General features: G+C 33.3%; 1 protein-coding gene across 2 annotated transcripts in view; it reads left to right on the top strand.

Moving 5' to 3' along the window:
* The window catches only part of LOC106053383 (uncharacterized), a 45,233-nt gene extending 25,209 nt beyond the window's left edge, over positions 1-20,024 (top strand). For both annotated transcript variants that reach the window (XM_056033826.1, XM_056033825.1), the window contains exons 7-11: positions 1,692-1,704; positions 2,536-2,587; positions 4,875-4,955; positions 7,551-7,576; positions 8,310-20,024. In XM_056033826.1, the coding sequence (XP_055889801.1) occupies positions 1,692-1,704; positions 2,536-2,587; positions 4,875-4,955; positions 7,551-7,574 (170 nt within the window). In that variant the 3' untranslated portion in view covers positions 7,575-7,576; positions 8,310-20,024. The remainder of the gene's footprint in view (positions 1-1,691; positions 1,705-2,535; positions 2,588-4,874; positions 4,956-7,550; positions 7,577-8,309) is intronic.
* Positions 20,025-20,303: the final 279 nt, after the last annotated feature.

Here is a 20,303-nt window from a genome sequence, read left to right as displayed (position 1 = left end):
AACCTGCCCCACAAGCATGCCCTCCAGACAAGGCTGAAGATGATGACCTGTCCCACAATTCCATGTCCTGTGGATTTGAAGCCCATCCCAGTCCTTCTTCGCAAAGCCCTATCAAGCCACCTCTTTTGCCAACGATCTTGGTATCCCCAGCCCTTACATCCTATACCTCTCCATGTGCCAAACGGCTGCCCTCAATACCGAACGACAAGAGAGCGACGCGACCACGACATCACTGCAGCCACATGAAGACCAACTGGCGGAGAAGAAGAAGAAGGCTACTTTTGTTGAATGCAAGATGGATGACGATGCAACCTCGATATCACTGCAACCACATGAAGACCAACTGGCGGAGAAGAAGAAGAAGGCGACTTTTGCTGAGTGCAATATGGATGACCATGCGATCACGAGGTCGATACAACCAGATGAAGGCTAACTGGAGGAGAATAAAACGTTTTCTGAGTTCCACGTGGATGGCGATGAAAGCACGACGGCGAGGCAACCAGGTCAAGGCAAACTGGAGGAGAAGAAGGAAGCGACCATTGCTGACTGCAACATGGATGGCTCCGTCAAGCTCAAGAGGCAAGCCAACTGCCACCGATCGACCCCCGCCTGCAGCGATGAAACTTCACAGCCAATGTCATGAGCTTGATTCTGTCCGGGACGGACAGATCTAAGGAGGGGGCAGTGTTATAAACTTGGTGGTGGCACAGATAGGGGTAGTGGTGTGTGTGTAGTCAGCCGACGCAAATCGCCCCAGGCCAGCGCTAGACGAGCGGTCAACCGTGACGAGTTACGACGATCGGCCGAGACGAGTGTCAACAAGAGAGTTCGGGAAGGATCGCCGACGTGAACAGAGCTCAGGGGCGTCACGAGAGTTGTAGTCATCTGACCACCTAGAAACGTCGAGCGGCGTTCTGTCCGGTTCTAGAAGGCCAGTAGGGACCCTATATAAAGAGCGGAGGTGTCGCAGTCAAGACGGTTCAGAAAGCGGGTTTACGACAGGAGTTCAGAACACGGTCGACTACAGCACAGTTCAACGGTGTGGTCCTGTACGGAGCATTACGACGGTTCAGTGCGGAGTACTATCAAGTACAGTTGAGACGGCTGGCGTCTTGATCTTGGTCTGTGATCGAGTCCGACACAACGAGCCTAGTGTGTGAAGTCAGTCCTGAACTGTTGAACCCAGTGCAAGCCCGGAACGAGACGGAGAGACCAGTGCAAGACTTGATACGGCGGAACGGTGTTATCGGAGAGATATTTGTTATCGCAGAGCTATTTGTACTGTCCTACGTGCTGCCAATTGTACAGTATTGGCTGTTATTTATGGACATTAAACCTTTACGTTATTTTGGAGCCCTGACTTGTCAAGTTCTTTAAGTTGGTGGTGTATGGTGCAGTTTGCAGAGAGCCTGGATAGTGAGATTCGTAACAATATCATCAGGTCAGAAATAAACTGGAACTTGTATGAGATAGCATTTATTAAATAAAGAAATATATAAAAATGCAATAGATAGAGATTAAAATGTACTTAGCTCAAAATAAGAAATTTTTTTTTTGCTTACTTTCTATGGCACACTACCAGTGAAGAAAAGAAAAATTGAACAGTTCAGTTTGTTTCAATATTTTAGTTCAAATTTAAGAACACACAATATCATTTAATTGAGTAAAGTTCTTTTAATTTTCTTCAACAGCTCTTCCTGTCAGGTAAGCAAAAATGTTTTTTTACAAAGCTTAAATCAACTCCCTATGCCTATATTGTTGTTCTTTCTCTGCTTATCATTTCTAATTTTTTTTTATACTTATATTGTTTTTTTATTTCTGTAATCATCATATCTGTATTTCTTTCTCTGCACAGTAGCACATCAGTTATCCATAGGAACTAGGTCTGTCCAGATAATTCATTGTCTGGATTACCAAATGCAGAATTATAACAAAAGCATGGGCATCTTCTTGTTCACAGTCTTCATATCATGGGATTGATTAAAATAAATTAGAGAACTCACCAATGTTTTACCCATAGCAGTCATATTCTTGCTCTTTTTTATTCTGCCTCTTTTTCACATGTGTTTTAGAAATGTTAATTTCAGGATTTTTGAGCGCCTCTGAGTTGCCAACATTGTTTTGGGAAAAGCAAAGGCGGTTGGTCGTTGTGCTGGCCACATGATACCCTTGTTAACCATAGGCTACAGAAACAGATGACTTTTACATCATCTGCCCTATCACAAGGTCTGAAAGGGGAACTTTATTTATTTTTTTTAACTTCTCAGCAATGTGCTCTGAGACAGCCGCAATATACCAACATCAGGAAGCAATGCAACAGATGTCATTCATCAGCAAGAGCACTTAGATACCAAGTTGTAAAACAAAAAAAAAAACAGATTGGATATTTGATGTTCTGGATGACTGACGTCCAGATAAATGATAGACTAGTGTATTGATTTTCTCTGTTTCTGTTTTCTGTCCTCATAATCTACTATTAATTTTGTGGCATCCATTCAGTAAATTATGTTTTTTTATATTTCTTTATTCTTTTAGTGTAAACTCTGTCTTCTTTCTGCCAAGATGTGCTTCTGAATCTTGGCCTTATGTAAGTATTTAAAAAAACAAAACATTTCAAATTTTATCGAAATGTTTTATTATTACAGAATGTCCGAAAGAACAGTCTTTTATGGCGTGTGTGTAGGGGTGCGTTTCATGTTAGAGGTTTAGAAGATTTCTATCAAAATTTTTTTTCCTAATTTCCATTGTCAAAAAGACACAAGTAATAGTCTGGTACCTTTCTCGAGTGGTCTCTAGGTAGATTCCAGAGGCTCAACTTTTGATGCTGAAACTTACTTCCAACATTTTTGTGATTTTAACTCTTTCTCTCCTAATTGACATAGCCAACATGAACCTTGATTTGACTACATAATACCACATCAATTTTTTTATATTTATAAACTTTAATTTGGGTTGCATAAAAAGAACATGCATTCTCCTATAATTCAATACCAATTATAACATTTTCTGATAAACGAACAAACCTTATTTAATTTTAATCATAACAAGGTAATGGAATACAAATGAGTAAAGTAAATAGTGAATAATTCTGTTGGAATGAGTAAAATAATTATGGAGAGAAAGAGTTAAAGACTTATTGTCTAAGTTGGTTTGATGAATGTTTTAGTATTTTACATTAAATTTTGATGGCATCCAACACACATGTGGACTAGCAACAAATCACAGGACACAGTATTACACATACAAATGTTATATGTGTAGTATAGAACCATTTAAATATGAATAATACATTTAAATGAACAGCTGTGAAAAAAAATCCAGTCATCAGTTGCAAAATAACATTTAATTTTCCTAAAAGAGTTCCTAAATTTTATATGTATGAAAGTAACATAGGAATTGAAAATAGATGCAGGTGTGGGAATGCATTATGGGTAAATGTGAATATCCACTGATAGAAAAACTTGCCCAATATCTGTTTCTCCCCATGTCTCTGCGTTCAAATTACCTGTTCAATCTGGTTATTGATTAGAAACATAAAACTTGTGTAAGATTTAAAAGAAAATAAAGCTTCCTTTCCCCCTGCAATAAAAAAACATAATAGAAGGAAAGATATTGGCAACTCGAAAATGAAATAAAAAAATACTTAAAAAAAAACAACCTTAAACTAAACTGATGTAGACTTGTGTCCACATCCTGTCTCCTAAATAAAAAAAAAATCATTTGCACAGCTTTTATACACCTTACTGCTCATTTGAAACTAAAGCAAACATCCTAAATAAATACTTTGCGTCAGCATTCTAAGCCCCAGGAGACCAAAGACATATTACTTAATTTAAACCAAGTAGACAACATAGGAGATATAGCAGTACAAGGAAAGGGGATCCGAAAACTATAGGTGAACTTTAAAATGATTAAAGCATCTGGACCTGATGATATTCCAGTTAGATTAGTCAAAGAATTAAGCAAAGAGCAAGCACCAGTGTTCAAGATACTTTTTCAGGCTTCTCTTAACCAGGGCAGAGTACCAAGGGACTGGAAAGAAGCTAATGTCAGACCCCTATTTAAAAAAAGGAGAAAAATCTGACCCAGGAAACTACAGACCAGTATCACTTACCAGCATCACATGTAAAATCCTAGAACACATAATATGTAGCAACATCATAAACCACTTAGACAAACATAATGTCCTCACCCCATACCAACATGGCTTTAGGAAATATAGATCATGTGAAACACAACTAATAGGACTAATTGATGACTTTTCAAAAGGTTTAGATAATATTGAGCAAATAGATGCTATCTTATTAGATTTTTTTCAAGGCTTTTGACAAAGCTCTCCACCTTAGTGTGCCTTTAAAAAATTAAAATATTTTGGCATTGATGGTCTAGGATTAAGGATTTTCTGATAGGGAGAGAACAAACTGTAATAATAAATGGTAGTGGCGAGCATACATTTTTTACTTTAGGTGGTAGTCAAAGTTTGATTAAGACAGCATAATGTTATACCTTTTTGTTAATAAATATACTATTTAAAAAAGAAAGGGATTATAAAATAAAAGTAACAAATTTTTTCAGCTTTTCTGTGTTGGTGCAACAAAAAGAATTAATGATCATTTCTGTTGAGCAAAGTTTGGGTAACGTTGATGGCAGATAGGGGTGTGGGGGTGACACCCTGAGCTAACTACACCGAGTGACACCGACTTTAGTGACGCCACTGCTTACAATGTAACATTTAAAAGCAAGCTTATTAGTTAATGCTGAACAAAGTTTAAGAAAGTATCACATTGTTTTTCTATTCATGTGTGTGTGTGTGTTGTCTTAAGTAGAGTGTTTTGAGTTTATAATATTTTTTGTTCTTGTTTTCTATTCCACAGCACACTGAGTTTCAACCTGACATTTATGCTTTTGAACCAGGAATACAGTTTTATTTTACTGACAGTGTGCCTAACCTTGAGGTGAACTATATATATATATACATATGTAGGCCTATAATAGAAGAGCATAACTACAGTTTAATTTAAATAGTAGTACCATGCTTTTATTCTGTATGCAGCAAAGAAAAGTAAAAAGATCCTAAGAGTGCTATATGTGGTTCTATAAAGTATAACTGTTATATATATATATATACGAAGTAGAGGTTTGGTGGAGGAAATATGAAAGACGCGTAGACGTGTAGAAGTTTAGGTTTAATTGGGTTTTTCCCTAGTGATGTGACGAATAATTGAAAAGTAAGAACAGAAATAGTAACGGACAAGGACAAAAGACGACCAAGATAGCGACAAGAGGAGTATACCCTTTATTTTTCATTAAATTGAATCAAGTTACTAGCCGTAGTTATTCAATTTATCTATTAACTATTCTGTTGATTGTGTCTAACACGAACTTGTGAACAACAACAACATTTATACTTATCAACACATAGACCATCAACAATATATGTATTTATACTAGCCGGATATTACCTGCGGCCTGTGGGCCTTAGTTTGTGTATTACTAATGTAATGGATTGGATTTAGATGTATGTTAAACTTAGCTAATGATCCTTTCAAGGTTTTCTCTTTCACCATGAAAATAAAGTAGTATTCCGAAAATGGGTTTACCTGTTAAGCCGATACATTCACATCTATTAAAAATGAAAGTAGCCCAAGATGAATGTGAAATAAAGTACAATTAAAACAGGTTTACCCGATTTGTTAAATGAATGGGATTATAAAGTACGTCAGGGCTTCTTACTTCGCAGATATAAGGAACGAATTTATGTAAAAATGCTTATGAAAGACAAATTTGGAGCTTATTTTTATTAAATAATGAAATCAACAGACTAGGCTATATTTTAAAATGTTCATGTGTCAAAGGAAAAAACTATCTGCGCCAAATGTAGCTCTTAATGCTAATACTTTCATACAGTTGGAAAACTTTTTTTTTGAGGGTCTTACATTCCAGTTAGTACCCAGCAAACAAGGAACATTCATGACAAGTTTTATCAAGATTGGTCAAACGGTTTTGATTTATTATTCGTAGCATACATACATACATACATACATACATATGCTTTACTTTCTACTTTCTAGTATATATATATATATATATAGTAACCTTGCCTTGCACCAGTGCTCGTGGTGCGTACAAGTACACTATTGAACCAGAGCAGGAAGGCTCTAGGATAGAAGAAAGAAGAGTGTATCAAGCGAATGTAGAGTCTTAATGTTTGGAAACTTAAAGAGCCGTTTTTTTGTGCTTCCTGAAGAATGTAGTGGGGACCTGGAACGAAGCGGATAAGGTTGTTGTTGGTCCCTATTCATGTTGCTGGTGCAAGGGCTGTAGAATTAGTAACAAGACTCTTGACATGAAGAAGGCTGTTATGTGTTTGTCCTAATAAATAAACACATTTATTTACTGTAGAACTTCATTGAGTTGCCTGCCTTAGCTTTACAACAATATATATATATATATATTTGAAACAAGTTTTGATGTACTAGTGGTAATAACCTTCTTCAATTGCAAAGCAACTATAGATTAACTTATCTTGTTTTATATGCAGACGTTACTTCAAAAAAGAAAATGATTACATCTAAATTGTTTAATGCATCTAGCCATGCATGTTAACCAGTGACTTAAATTCTGCCAAGTCATTGGTTTTCCTGGCTGAGTCAAATGAGATCAAAGCCTAAGCATTAGCTATGCTTGGAATGATGTTGCCCATACAGCAATGCAAGCTACTTTAGTGTCACTGGCTCCAGATTTTTTTTCATGGATTACGTTTGAAGCCTTTCCCTTTTTTGGGTATATCCACAAAGTGGCAGAGGTTTGGATTCAAAGTTTTCCTTGTCCAGGGTGGGTAGCAAGGCAAGGTTAATGAACCCTTCATGCCCGAAACTTACTGTTTAGGCTCCAGTTGTCCACCTTTGTTTTTCGTTCTGTCAGAAATAACATTTCCGCAGGACACAATATTTGAGCCACATATAATGGCCTAGATTTAGACTGGGTCTCAGAGGCCTTCTCAGATATATAGCATTGCAAGGATTTAAAAGGGTATTTGAGCACTCTTATCCATTACCACTTACAGCAATAACATCCTTTGGTGCGATATTAGATACTTGTTAATAATTGTGTTGTGTTGTCAGAATGTGCATAAATTTAGTATGTTTCTAGCCAAATATATTTCATCAGTTCAGGTGCCTGTCTAGCTAACTAAAGGCTGGAATTAGGTTTATCTTCTGTGTTAACTTCATTCTAATCATGCAACCTTATTGAAACATTCTTTGAATCAATCTGTTTGCAAATGCACAAATGGCTTATATTGTGACTGTTACATGCTAGGTAATTCATTTTTTAAACAAACTTAAGCACAACCTTATTTAAACAACTTTTGAATCAATCTGGATGCAAATACACAAATATACTTACATTGTAACTGTTACATGCTAGTTTAAAACATAAGCACTATGAATTTTTTTGTGTGGTCTTTTTTGTGTGATTGTTTTAGCATTGCTACATTGTTTTTGATAGTGTTTTAAGAACCCTAAATTTTGTGTCTATCCTTTCAACAGTGCTCTTCAATTCAGACTGATTAGAAGTAAGACATTTAAGATTATTTCCTTAGTTAAATTTGTATCTTATTAACCTGTTACTTTCATTATTTTTGCATACCAAAATAATTATCAATGTTCCTTTAGATAGCTATCTATTAGTGTATAAAGTTGCCCTATTCTTTATTAGAAGTTTAAAGGGCAGAAAGAGTTTTTTTATGGGCTCCAGTCACTTGGCCTTCAGACATTTGAACTTTAAATTAGGTAGTCAAATATACATATATAAAAATTACAACTGGAGTTTGAAAGTCATTTTTCTTTGCGTTACAATATTGTTTCTTTAGAGTTCAAACAGGACTTTTAGGAGTTAAGATTCAACAACTGAGAATGGATCAAGATGGTGTAGTTGAAGTATTTAAAAAAAGTCATTTCATGGGAAAAATGATGTATTTAAAGTTGACAGTTAATTTTTATTGAAGAAAGTAAATGGCTATAAAAAAAATAAGACAGGTATGAAAAAGCTATTTAATTCTACACTGACCACTCAAGATTATGGCTTAACATATGAATGGATAAATGTACTTTTACTAAAACTCTTCAGACTATCATTTCTTTTTGGTATCATTGCAAACACACAAATGCCTTTACATTTTTTAACTTTTACAAAGCTAATTTCTTTTTTTACTACAATGTAACATTAATATGATGGTTTTGTTTTAGTTTTAGCATGGCTACTTGGTTTTGATAGCCTTTTGATATATATATTTTTTTTCTTTTAAGATTGCCCACTGGACATTCTGAATGAGGTTCCTTGTGCTTGCCAGAAGAATTGTTTTTTCAGCACAGGTTCTAGTCACAACAAATGAAAGACATAAGAAAAGAATGGTTATAGACTACAATCAAACCATAAACCAGTTCACTCTACTAGACCCCTACCCTAGGCCCAGAATTGATGAACTAGCAGAAAAGTATTCCCAGTACTCTGTATATAGCACTTTAGATCTGAAAAGTGCATACCATCAGATTCCCATAAAAGAAGAGGAAAGGCCGTTCTCAGCCTTTGAAGCATGTGGGAAACTATCGATTCCGTCAGATTCTGTTTGGCGTTACGAATGGAGTTGCCTGTTTTCAGCGTATGATTGATGTAATCTTCGAAGATGAACGACACACTAACACTTTTGCTAAGCTTAATTTATCTTGCATAATAGAGACGTTACTTCAAAAAAGAAGATGATTACGTCCTACGCGTCATGCATTTAGTCATGCATATTATCTCAATGAGTGCGGAGCGTCTATCCCATAGACGGTCTGTCTGCCCTAAACGCACGGAACGTCTATCCCATAGACGTTCTTACCCTACCTTTGTTTCGTTGCATTTTTAAATTAAAAATTTTAACTAACAACAGTGGAACTATTTTTAATTTATAAAAGAGTTCTTCATCCTTTGTTTACATAGAAATTAGAAGCTTTTGGCTTTATTTAGACATTTATTTATTACTTTTTTTACAATGTAAAAAAACGTCGCCATGACTACGCTAGTCCAAGACACACCCACAATGTTGACTACTGAAGAAACTTTTATTCTAAAATTTATCACAAATAAATAGTAATAATGAAGAATTTGATCTAGATTAGATTCAGGTAGGTCTAAATTTAGCGTATTTATATGATTATATCTATATTATTAGTATTTAGATCTAAATCTATTATTGTCAGTAGGCTAGGTGTAGTCTGTAGATCGAGATTGACTAGATCTAAGCTTTTATCTCTAGACTTGGACTCTAGACTCTAGATCTAGATATATCTTTAGATCTAAGCTTTTGGTAAATAAAAAGAAAGGAAATGGTAGATCTACATCAAATAATCATCCACTGTGGGCATTTTTTCCCCATTTTCTTTTTTTTTTTTTAGTATTGTTTATCTGTAAAAATCTACAACATCATGGCTATGCTTGTCCAAGACACACCCACAATGTTTACTACTGAAGAAGCTTTATATTATTGTTTTATTTATACTTCTATGAATTGTAATAATGAAGATCTTGATTAAGATTTAGCATAGAATGAAGCAGACTTGGACATTATTAGCATTTAGATTTAGATCTAGATCTAGTATTGCCTTATATGCTTAGGCTTAGGCCTTAGCCTTAGACTAGGGCTAGGTCTTGAATGTAGATCAAGGTTGACTAGATCTATGCTTTTATCTTTACACCTTTGTAGATTCCTATAGATCTAACCCTTAGATAAATGAAAACAACAGAAATGGCAGATCTAAATCCAATATTCAACCACCATGCTGGGCCTTTTCTTGGTATATTTTCTAGCAATTTTTTTTAGTATTGTTTTTTGGTAAAAATCATCACCATCACTATACTGGTTCAAGTTGCACTCCAAAAGGTTTACTACTAAATAAAAGTAAAATATAAAACTATTCTAAATCCATAATTTATCACAAAGGAACAGTAATAATGATCTATTTGATGTCTAAATCTTAGGTAAAATGAATTAGGATTTTTATTGTCCTTCATCTAGTTAGAGATTTAGGCTTTGATCTCTCGCTAGCCTATGTCTTGCACTGGTCTAGTATTAGAATGAAAGATGTTCTATGCAAATAAAAAGAAGACAAATCTAGATCTATATCCCATTGATTCAAATGTACATAATATTTGAGTGCATTTGGTTGATAGATTTAGTGCTGGTATCTATTGTTATTGGTAGTAATGAAAAGCGCAATAATTTTCACTTTTTTTTCTGACTAAAAAACCAGGTAAAAATAATAATATAATCAATGATTCATCATCTTTTATTGACTGTTTTATCACATTTCTTTTTGAAAATGCTGTAAATAGTCTAAATATGCTGTTTCAACAGTAATACAAAGAACAAAATCTAAATTTAGGTCTCAAAAGTTCTAAAGTTGGCATCCATTTTTTTTTCTGAGTGTCATATTATTTAGATTATAATTTGTATCTTATATTTAAATAGAAAGATGTTTACATTTTCACATTCTCCATTCATTTACCTTTACTTTGATACCAAATTTGTTACTATAGCATCATTGGTACTTAAACAATAAATTTTTGTTTTAGCCATGTTTGGAACATTTTCTTATTTTTTTTAAAAAAGTAGCATTTTTTTGAAAACAAAACACAGCAGTCAAAGAGTTAACCAATGACTTAAATTCTGCCTAGTCACTGGTTTTCCTGGCTAGCTCAGGCAACCCATTCCATGCTCTAATAGCACTAGGGAAGAAGGAGCACTTGTACAAATTTGCCCTAGCATATGGGATGAGGAATGTGCCTTTATCTTTGTGTCATTCAGAGTATTTTATTAAATTTTGTTTTTGTATTTAAAGATTATGGTTCAGTGTTTTATGTATGATTGCTACTTTACTTTTGAGTCTTCTGTCCTGAAGGCTTTCTAAATTTAGGGATTTTACTAAAGGTGTTACTCTAGTCAAATGTGAATATTCGTTTGTTATGAATCTCACTCCTCTATTTTGTGTCTGTTCTAGTTTCTTAATGTTTTCTTAAGTTGAGGGGTCACAAACAGAGGATGCATATTCTATTATTGGCCTAACCAAGGTTACTAAGTTATTATGACAAATTTAAAAAAAAGATTAATATATTCATTATCTGTAAATCAAAACACATATTATATCAAAAATTGTCTAAACCATCGGAGTTTCCCTTTAAGTTTTGTGAAAATATTAATTATCTTAAAAATTACTTTTTATTCAATTTGGATAATAAAATATTGCCTAGATCTAGTCTAGTTTTAAGGGAGAATTATCTACAGTCATGAAATTGTAATTTGTTAGTTGCATTATCCAAAATAAACTTTTATTTTGGTTTTATAAATATCAATAAAAATTATCTAAAAAGGGTGTGCATTCTTCTTTAATTGTATACCAAATAAGTCAGCAGTTTTTCTGGCTTATTTAGGGAACCCATTTGATGCTGTAATGGCACTAGGAAAGTAAGAACACTTGTACAAAATAGTACTAGCTCTATTATGTTGTATTTAGTAGTCTTTTATAAATATTTAGTTGGAAAATAATTTTTTTAGATGGCTTTTAAGGTGAATCTAGAGGTGAGCAACTGTTAATGGCTTATCTTATATAATACAGACGTTACTTCAAAAAAGAAGATGATTACGTCCTACGCGTCATGCATTTAGTCATGCATATTAACCAATGACTTAAATTCTGCCAAGTCACTGGTTTTCCTGGCTAGCTCAGGCAACCCATTCCATGCTCTAATAGCACTAGGGAAGAAGGAGTATTTGTACAAATTTGTCCTAGCATATGGGACGAGGAATGTGCCTTTATCTTTGTGTCTTTCAGAGTATTTTATTAAATTTTGTTTTTGTATTTGAAGATTATGGTTCAGTGTTTTATGTATTATTGCTACTTTACTTTTGAGCCTTCTGTCCTGAAGGCTTTCTAAATTTAGTGATTTTACTAAAGGTGTTACTCTAGTCAAATGTGAATATTCGTTTGTTATGAATCGCACTGCTCTATTTTGTGTCTGTTCTAGTTTCTTAATGTTTTCTTGAGTTGAGGGGTCCCAAACAGAGGATGCATATTCTATTATTGGCCTAACCAAGGTTAAATAACATTTTAGTTTTATGTTCTTATTTGATTTATAGAAATTTCTTTTAATAAATCCTAATGCTTTGTTTGATTTTTTTGTAGTTTCATCAATATGTGGATTCCATGACAGTTTTTCATTTATTATAACACCTAGGTATTTTGCGTTTTTAGTCTGTGTTACTGGTTTGCCATGAATAAGATAAGTGGAATTAATTTGTTTTAGTTTTTTTGTTACTCTTAACAACTGACATTTTTCTGGGTGGAAAGACATGCTCCAATTTGATTCCCATTTCTGTAATTCATCTAATTCTCTTTGTAAAATATCTGTGTCTTGTGTTGTTTTTATTGTTCTATATATTATGCAATCGTCTGCAAATAATCTGACTTTTGTTTCTGAAGTAATGCAATTTGGTAAATCATTTATGTAAATTAAAAATAGTAGTGGACCCAAGACTGTTCCTTGAGGTACACCTGAGTTTACTGTTATCTGTGTTGATTTAGAGCCATTTATTAATACAGTTTGTTCTCTCCCTATCAGAAAGTCTTTAATCCACTGATGCAGTGGACCATTAATGCCGAAATATTTTAATTTTTTAAGCAAACTATGGTGGTGAACTTTGTCAAAAGCCTTAGAAAAATCTAGTAAGATAGCATCTATTTGTTCACTATTATCTAAACCTTTTGAAAAATCATCAATTAGTCCTATTAGTTGTGTTTCACATGATCTATATTTCCTAAAGCCATGTTGGTATGGTGTGAGGACATTATGTTTGTCTAAGTGGTTTATGATGTTGCTACATATTATGTGTTCTAGGATTTTACATGTGATGCTGGTAAGTGATACTTGTCTGTAGTTTCCTGGGTCAGATTTTTCTCCTTTTTTAAATAGGGGGGTGACATTAGCTTCTTTCCAGTCCTTTGGTACTCTGCCCTGGTTAAGTGAAGCCTGAAAGAGTATTTTGAACACTGGGGCTAGCTCATTACTTAGTTCTTTGAGTAATCTAGCTGGAATACCATCAGGTTCAGAAGCTTTATTTGGTTTGGTGTTGGCTAATAGTTTTTGAATTCCATTTTCTTGTACTACTATATCTTCTATGTTGTCTATGGCTTTTTTTGATACAAATGATGTATACACTTATTATAGTTTTATATTATATCTTATGTTATGAATTAAGTTGATGATCCATGTTTACTATAGTCTTGTAGTTTACAGACTTAACATCTGATAAGTCAGCAGTTTTTCTGGCTTATTTAGGGAACCCATTTGATGCTGTAATAGCACTAGGAAAGTAAGAACACTTGTACAAAATAGTACTAGCTCTATTATGTTGTATTTAGTAAAAAATTAGACTGAGTGTCTGAGTATTACATTTAATACTATTATTCAAGGTACTTATAGCATATAGAATTATATAATGGTTATTTTCTTGATAAGAAAATCTTTGTGTTAAGTTAGACGTTATGTTGCGGAACTTTTATTTTTTTGGTTACGCAAATGTCATCAACATTACGATGCACAACAGTGGGACTAATGGAGACATTTTTAAATGTCTTCAAAAAGTTTTGATTCCAATATTCTTACATGGTGTATATAAGAAGAGAAAAGACATCTCTTACTTAAAATATTTTAATTTTTAAATCATTGTTGTTTTTTTTGGTCATTTCAGGAATTCCATGACAAATATTTAGGTATTTTGATGCCTAGGTATTTTGAGTTTATTGTCTGTGCAACTGGTTTACCATGATTCAAATATGTTGTTTTAATTTTAGTTTTGTTTTGCTCTTAATATTGAATATGTTTCTAGGTGGAATAACATGCTCCACTTAGATTCATATTTTTGTAATTCTTCTAAATCTCTTTGTTTGTATTTTGTATGTATTATGAAATCATCTGGAAATTTTCAACTTTTGTTTCTGAACTAATTCAACCTGATCTGTCATATATGCGAATTAGACATTTATTGGGTTTAAGACAATTCAATAGGGAATACATGAATTAAATTTTAATTTGAATCCATTTTTTTTTTATTTTTCATAATTTATTTATCCTGAATCCATTGGTGCAATGGGAAATTAAAGCCAAAATATTTAAAGTTATTGCAAGCAATAATAAAACAGCATCTATTATTGTCATTATTATACATGAAATATAATTTTATGACATTTTTTTTTTTTTTTTAATTTAAAATCAGTGTTTTATTTTAAGGTATTTTAATTATTCATTAATGCTTTTTTATTTTTTTTTTACAGTCTTCTTAAAATCTTAAAAAAAAGTATTGTTATGTTTGGGTCACATAAGAAAAAAAAAACATCAAGTCTAAAAAACATACATACTTTGTCATTTTTTTGTTGTTGTATACACATAGGCTGGGTTGCTGAAATGTGTATATATATAATATATATGTGTGTGCGCTCGTTTTTTTAAAATTTACTTGCAATTTGATTCACATTTCCTAAATTAAACTTAGAAGAACATAAATTCAAAGGTTATATTAGGTAGGTGCTGCTCAGATACCTGTTTACTGTCTAGTCTAGACCTGTGTATAAATCATTTTATGATATCATTAATACTAGATATAGTAGTACATTTAGTATATTGTCACTTCACAACTAGAGAAAGAAGTTTTCATTTAGTATGTTTTTATGTTCTAGCTTATCTTATGAAATATAAACGTTACCTTTACCTTTTTACCTACCTTTACCTATCCCTTAGTCTGTTGGACCCTTGGGGCACCAGGCAAGATTTGTCGACCATCTTTCTCCATTCCTCCCTTTTTTTTGCCTTGTTTAGAACCTCTCTCAATGGCAGGCCTGTCCATTCTTTAATGTTGTCCTCCCATCGCTTTTTCTGTCTGCCTCTTCTTTTTTTCCCTGGCAATGTTCCCTGAAGGAAGGTCTTTGTGAGCCCCGTAGATCTTGTAATATGGCCAAAGGTTTTAAGCTTTCGTCTTTTTACAATCAGCAGGTCGTCATGGGCTCCGATCGCTACAGTAACCCTGTCTCTGATTTCTTGGTTTGTGATGCAGTCTTTGAATGTGATGCCTAGGATCCTTCTGTAGCATCTCAATTCCATTGCTAGGATCCTCCTCTCAAGCTCTGCATTCAACGTCCAAGACTCGCAAGCATATAAAAATGTGGCCATGACCAGAGAGCGCATCAGTCTGATTTTGGTGCCGATGGCTAAGCCCTTATCTTTCCATATTATTTTAAGTTTTGAAAGGGCTGCTGTGGACTGTGCTATTCGGGCCAATAGTTCGGGTTTTGTTCCCTCATCTGAGACAATAGCTCCGAGGTATTTGAAGCTGTTAACACTGGTTAGCTTTTCACCTCCAATATTGATGCCTCTTTTAGAGCCCTGATGGCCGTTACTTCAAAAAACAAAAAAAAGATGATAGCCTCCTACAGGTGTTCCAATCTAGACTGCATGTTATGTTATTCAATGGCTTAAAGTCCTAAATTTAGCTTTCACAATGTCTGGTAATAGTTTGAACACATTATTCCTCCAAAACCCTATCTCGGATCAAGTTGACACTCTGCACAATTATTCATAGGCACAGACAAGACATAAATTAAAAGATAACTAGACTTGGTAATTATTTTATTGTTTCATACCAACAAGTAAGATAAATTAATCAGCATTCACATATATGGTTATATATTGTTAAATATGTTGGGTTTTGTCCCCTAAAATAATTGTCCACTTTATTTCTTCAACACTCATTCTCAGATCAAGTTCAAACTTTAAACAATTATTTATTGTAAAAACATGAATCAATTAAACAATTAGTCAATTAAATAATGATAATTGATTATTTTATTTGGCATGGAGCATGGGAAATTGCCTCAACATTCTTCAGTGATTTTTGTTTATATATTTTGCTTTATTTTAGAAATCAAAACTGTTTGCATAAATTTTTATAAAAAATATACACTAAAAATTACCAGCTGTATTTATGATAACAAAGTGTGTTGTTTTTTTTTACTAATAATAGTGAATAGTTGTAAAAATGGAGTATTTTTCTGAAAAAGGATTAAAAAAAAAAAAAAGTAAATGTTTAAGTTTCAGAAAAAAAAAGTCTGTCACATCAGAACTTTTAAAGGTCATTTCTGCAGATCTATGTCTAGTTTGTATGACAAATGACAATAGAGATATTAATTTTTATTTGAGAGGGAAAAGTCTTGTTAAGTCATTTGTACACTACTGTAGCTAGCTCATTAGTCTATCAAAAGTAGGTCAAGAAATTTATATTTTTTTGTGTGTTTCCACTTTATCAAATTTTGTATGAAGAATAAATCTTTCTTAGTTTCTCTCTATTACAATGTAACGTTATTAATTTTGAATGTATGGATAAGTTTAATAATTATTACGCTAAATGAATATATGGAGATACTGTGGCTGAGGGGTAAAGCATTTGGAACCGGAAGTCCCGTCTTCGAATCCTGGTGAAGACTTTAGAATAATTCAGATGGTCCACTTCAGGGGCGAACTTGAGTTTGTGTTTCCACACAAACTGTCTTTGTAACCTTGTTGAGAGGCTAAGTACGCTTGAACTAGACTTGTCTTTATTACCTATGAAAGGGGCTCAAGGTTCGACACTCGACTCAAGCAGAGATGTGTTTACTGAGTGCCTTAAGGCAGCACGGAAAAACCTTCTCCCAGATACATCTTCCCCCACTGGTCCACAAATAAGATTGGACCAAAGCGCTCTGAGCATACTCAAAGCATGAAAGTAGCGCTATATAAAAGTTAGATTTGTAAATATATATATACCGCACAAATAGCATAGTAACAGATGTACAGCGAGAAAATGTTGACATTACTAAATGTGGTCACATGTCGATCTCAACGTGATGAGCTAAACAAAAATAGGGGATGGGAGTTTTTCATCTCTCCCTTATAAGGTATACCCGCACAGTTAGACAAACTTGCACAGCTAGACAGACGTCTGGTTACCTAATATAACATGTTCACTAACTCACTCAAAGGTCAGGGCAAACAAAGTTTTGAAAAATGTGCCAGCCATCTCTCCTATTTATGTAATGAGCATTAATAATGTAATGTTTAATTTCTATTTGTTTTTATAATAAAAAATAATATCTGGTGCATATTCTTAGATTATAGATTTGAAACAATTAATTTTTAAAAATATGAACGTTAATACATTCCATAAAATAAATGTATGTCACCATGTCCACTTGTTCATATGAATAGACATGTATGTACTATAGTGTACTTTTCCGGCTGAATAAGGCTTTTTAATGAAAAATTGTTGCTATTTAGCCGGAACTACTATCTGGTTTGATTTTTTTGTAGTTTCATCAATATGTGGATTCCATGACAGTTTTTCATTTATTATAACACCTAGGTATTTTGCGTTTTTAGTCTGTGTTACTGGTTTGCCATGAATAAGATAAGTGGAATTAATTTGTTTTAGTTTTTTTGTTACTCTTAACAACTGACATTTTTCTGGGTGGAAAGATATGCTCCAATTTGATTCCCATTTCTGTAATTCATCTAATTCTCTTTGTAAAATATCTTTATATTGTGTTGTTTTTATTGTTCTATATATTATGCAATTGTCTGCAAATAATCTGACTTTTGTTCCTGAAGTAATGCAATTAGGTAAATCATTTATGTAAATTAAAAATAGTAGATGACCCAAGACTGTTCCTTGAGGTACACCTGAGTTTACTGTAATCGGTGTTTATTTAGAGCCATTTATTATTACAGTTTGTTCTCTCCCTATCAGAAAATCTTTAATCCACTGATGCAGTGGACCATTAATGCCGAAATATTTTAATTTTTTAAGCAAACTATGGTGGTGAACTTTGTTAAAAGCCTTAGAAAAATCTAGTAAGATAGCATCTATTTGTTCACTATTATCTAAACCTTTTGAAAAATCATCAATTAGTCCTATTAGTTGTGTTTCACATGATCTATATTTCCTAAAGCCATGTTGGTATGGTGTGAGGACATTATGTTTGTCTAAGTGGTTTATGGTGTTGCTACATATTATGTGTTCTAGGATTTTACATGTCATGCTGGTAAGTGATACTGGTCTGTATTTTCCTGGGTCAGATTTTTCTCCTTTTTTAAATAGGAAGGGGGGGGGTGACATTAGCTTCTTTCCAGTCCTTTGGTACTCTGCCTGAAAGAGTATTTTGAACACTGGGGCTAGCTCATTGCTTAGTTCTTTGAGTAATCTAGCTGGAATACCATCAAGTCCAGAAGTTTTATTTGGTTTGGTGTTGGCTAATAGTTTTTGAATTCCATTTTCTTGTACTACTATATCTTCTATGTTGTCTACTTGGTTCAAATTCAGTAATATGTCTTTGTCTCATGGGTTTGAGAATGCTGATGCAAAGTATTTGTTTAGGATGTTTGCTTTAGTTTCATTATCATTATGTTATGTTCATCTTTTAATGGCGCTATGCCTGTTGTTTCCATTTTCTTAGACTTAATGTATGACCATAGGTTTTTGTTGTTATCTTTAGATATTACATTGTTTATGTATTCACTCTGCAGCTGTCTGCTTACTTTTTGGGTTAAGTGTTTAATTTTTATATACTTTTTTTAAACTCTTTCTGCACTAGTTTCTTTAAATTTTCTATATAGGTTTTCCTTCTGTTTACAAAGCTTCTTTAGTCTATTATTAAACCAACATTTATTTATTTTGTTTGATGTGTAATTAGTTGGTATATGATTTTCTATAATGCTTTTAAGATGGTTTTTAATGAAATTCCAGAGGTCATCGACTGGTTTGTTAATGTCTTTTTCTAATAAAAATGTTTGTTGAAAGTTTAATGCAGCTTGGTGTAGTTGTGTTAGGTTACATTTATTCCAGAGTAAGATTTTTCTTTTGGGTTTTGTATTGGCTACTGCTTTTATCTGACTTTGTATTTTTATGATCTCATGGTCTGATAGACCAGGGATAATTTCATAATCAACTACTAATCCAGGTCTGTTGGTTAAGAAGAGATCTAATGTGTTGTTTAATCTAGTTGGCTTTTTAATGATTTGATCTAAACTTAGGTTGTGTAAAGTTTCTATGAAAAGCTCATTTATGTCCTTGAGGTTTTGGTGTTTATGGTTAGTGTTTTCCAATTTATATCAGGTAGGTTGAAATCACCCATAATAGTAGTAATATGATTACATAGTTCCTGCATGTATTCTAAACTAGAATTTGGTGGTCTGAAATGCTGCCTATTATTAGGGATGTTGAGGTGGTATTAAGTTTACAAAATATTGATATTACATTTTTTGAGTTAGGTAAGGTAATTTCTTCTGCTATAAGAGTGTTTTTTATTGCTAAAAGAACTCCTCCATGGTTATCAGCCCTATCTTTTCTAAAAATTTCATAATTACTATTGAAAATTTCTGCATTATAAATTTCAGGATGTAGCCAAGTTTCTGTTCCTGCAATTATGTCTGGTTTCTCACATTCTAATAAAATTTCTAAGTCTGCTGTTTCGTTCCTAATGCTTTGAAAATTTATTACTAAGGTTTTAAGGTATTTTGGTATTACTTCTTTAGTAGGTTTGTTTAGTGAGGCTGTTGTATTAATTTTAGTAGATTTAGGTTTAACAGGAGTGGATCTGGCTAGTGGTTGGTAAGTTTGGTTTGGGATGGTGTTCTTATCTTATATAATACAGACGTTACTTCAAAAAAGAAGATGATTACGTCCTACGCGTCATGCATTTAGTCATGCATATTAACCAATGACTTAAATTCAGCCAAGTCACTGGTTTTCCTGGCTAACTCAGGCAACCCATTCCATGCTCTAATAGCACTAGGGAAGAAGGAGTGTTTGTACAAATTTGTCCTAGCATATGGGACAAGAAATGTGCCTTTATCTTTGTGTCTTTCAGAGTATTTTATTAAATTTTGTTTTTGTATTTGAAGATTATGGTTCAGTGTTTTATGTATGATTGCTACTTTACTTTTAAGATAAGAAGATAACTCTGGGCTTAGGAAAAGATGTATTCGAAAGCAACATTTATGGGACTAACTTTGAGCTACATATCGTCTGCTAAATCTCAGGGCTACACATAAACAATAAAAAAAAAACGGAAGGTTAATGTGATTTTTGAACAGAAGTAACAAAATAAATGTAAAAAAAACAACTTACCTCTGAAAAAAGTCGCAGGGCTTTATATTTTTAAACGTGAAGTAATATGATA

Source organism: Biomphalaria glabrata, chromosome 6 (assembly GCF_947242115.1).
Source record: "Biomphalaria glabrata chromosome 6, xgBioGlab47.1, whole genome shotgun sequence".
NCBI classification, from domain to species: Eukaryota; Metazoa; Mollusca; class Gastropoda; family Planorbidae; genus Biomphalaria; species Biomphalaria glabrata.
Note: the sequence above shows the minus strand (reverse complement) of the source record. Positions and strands in the feature narration are given on the sequence as shown.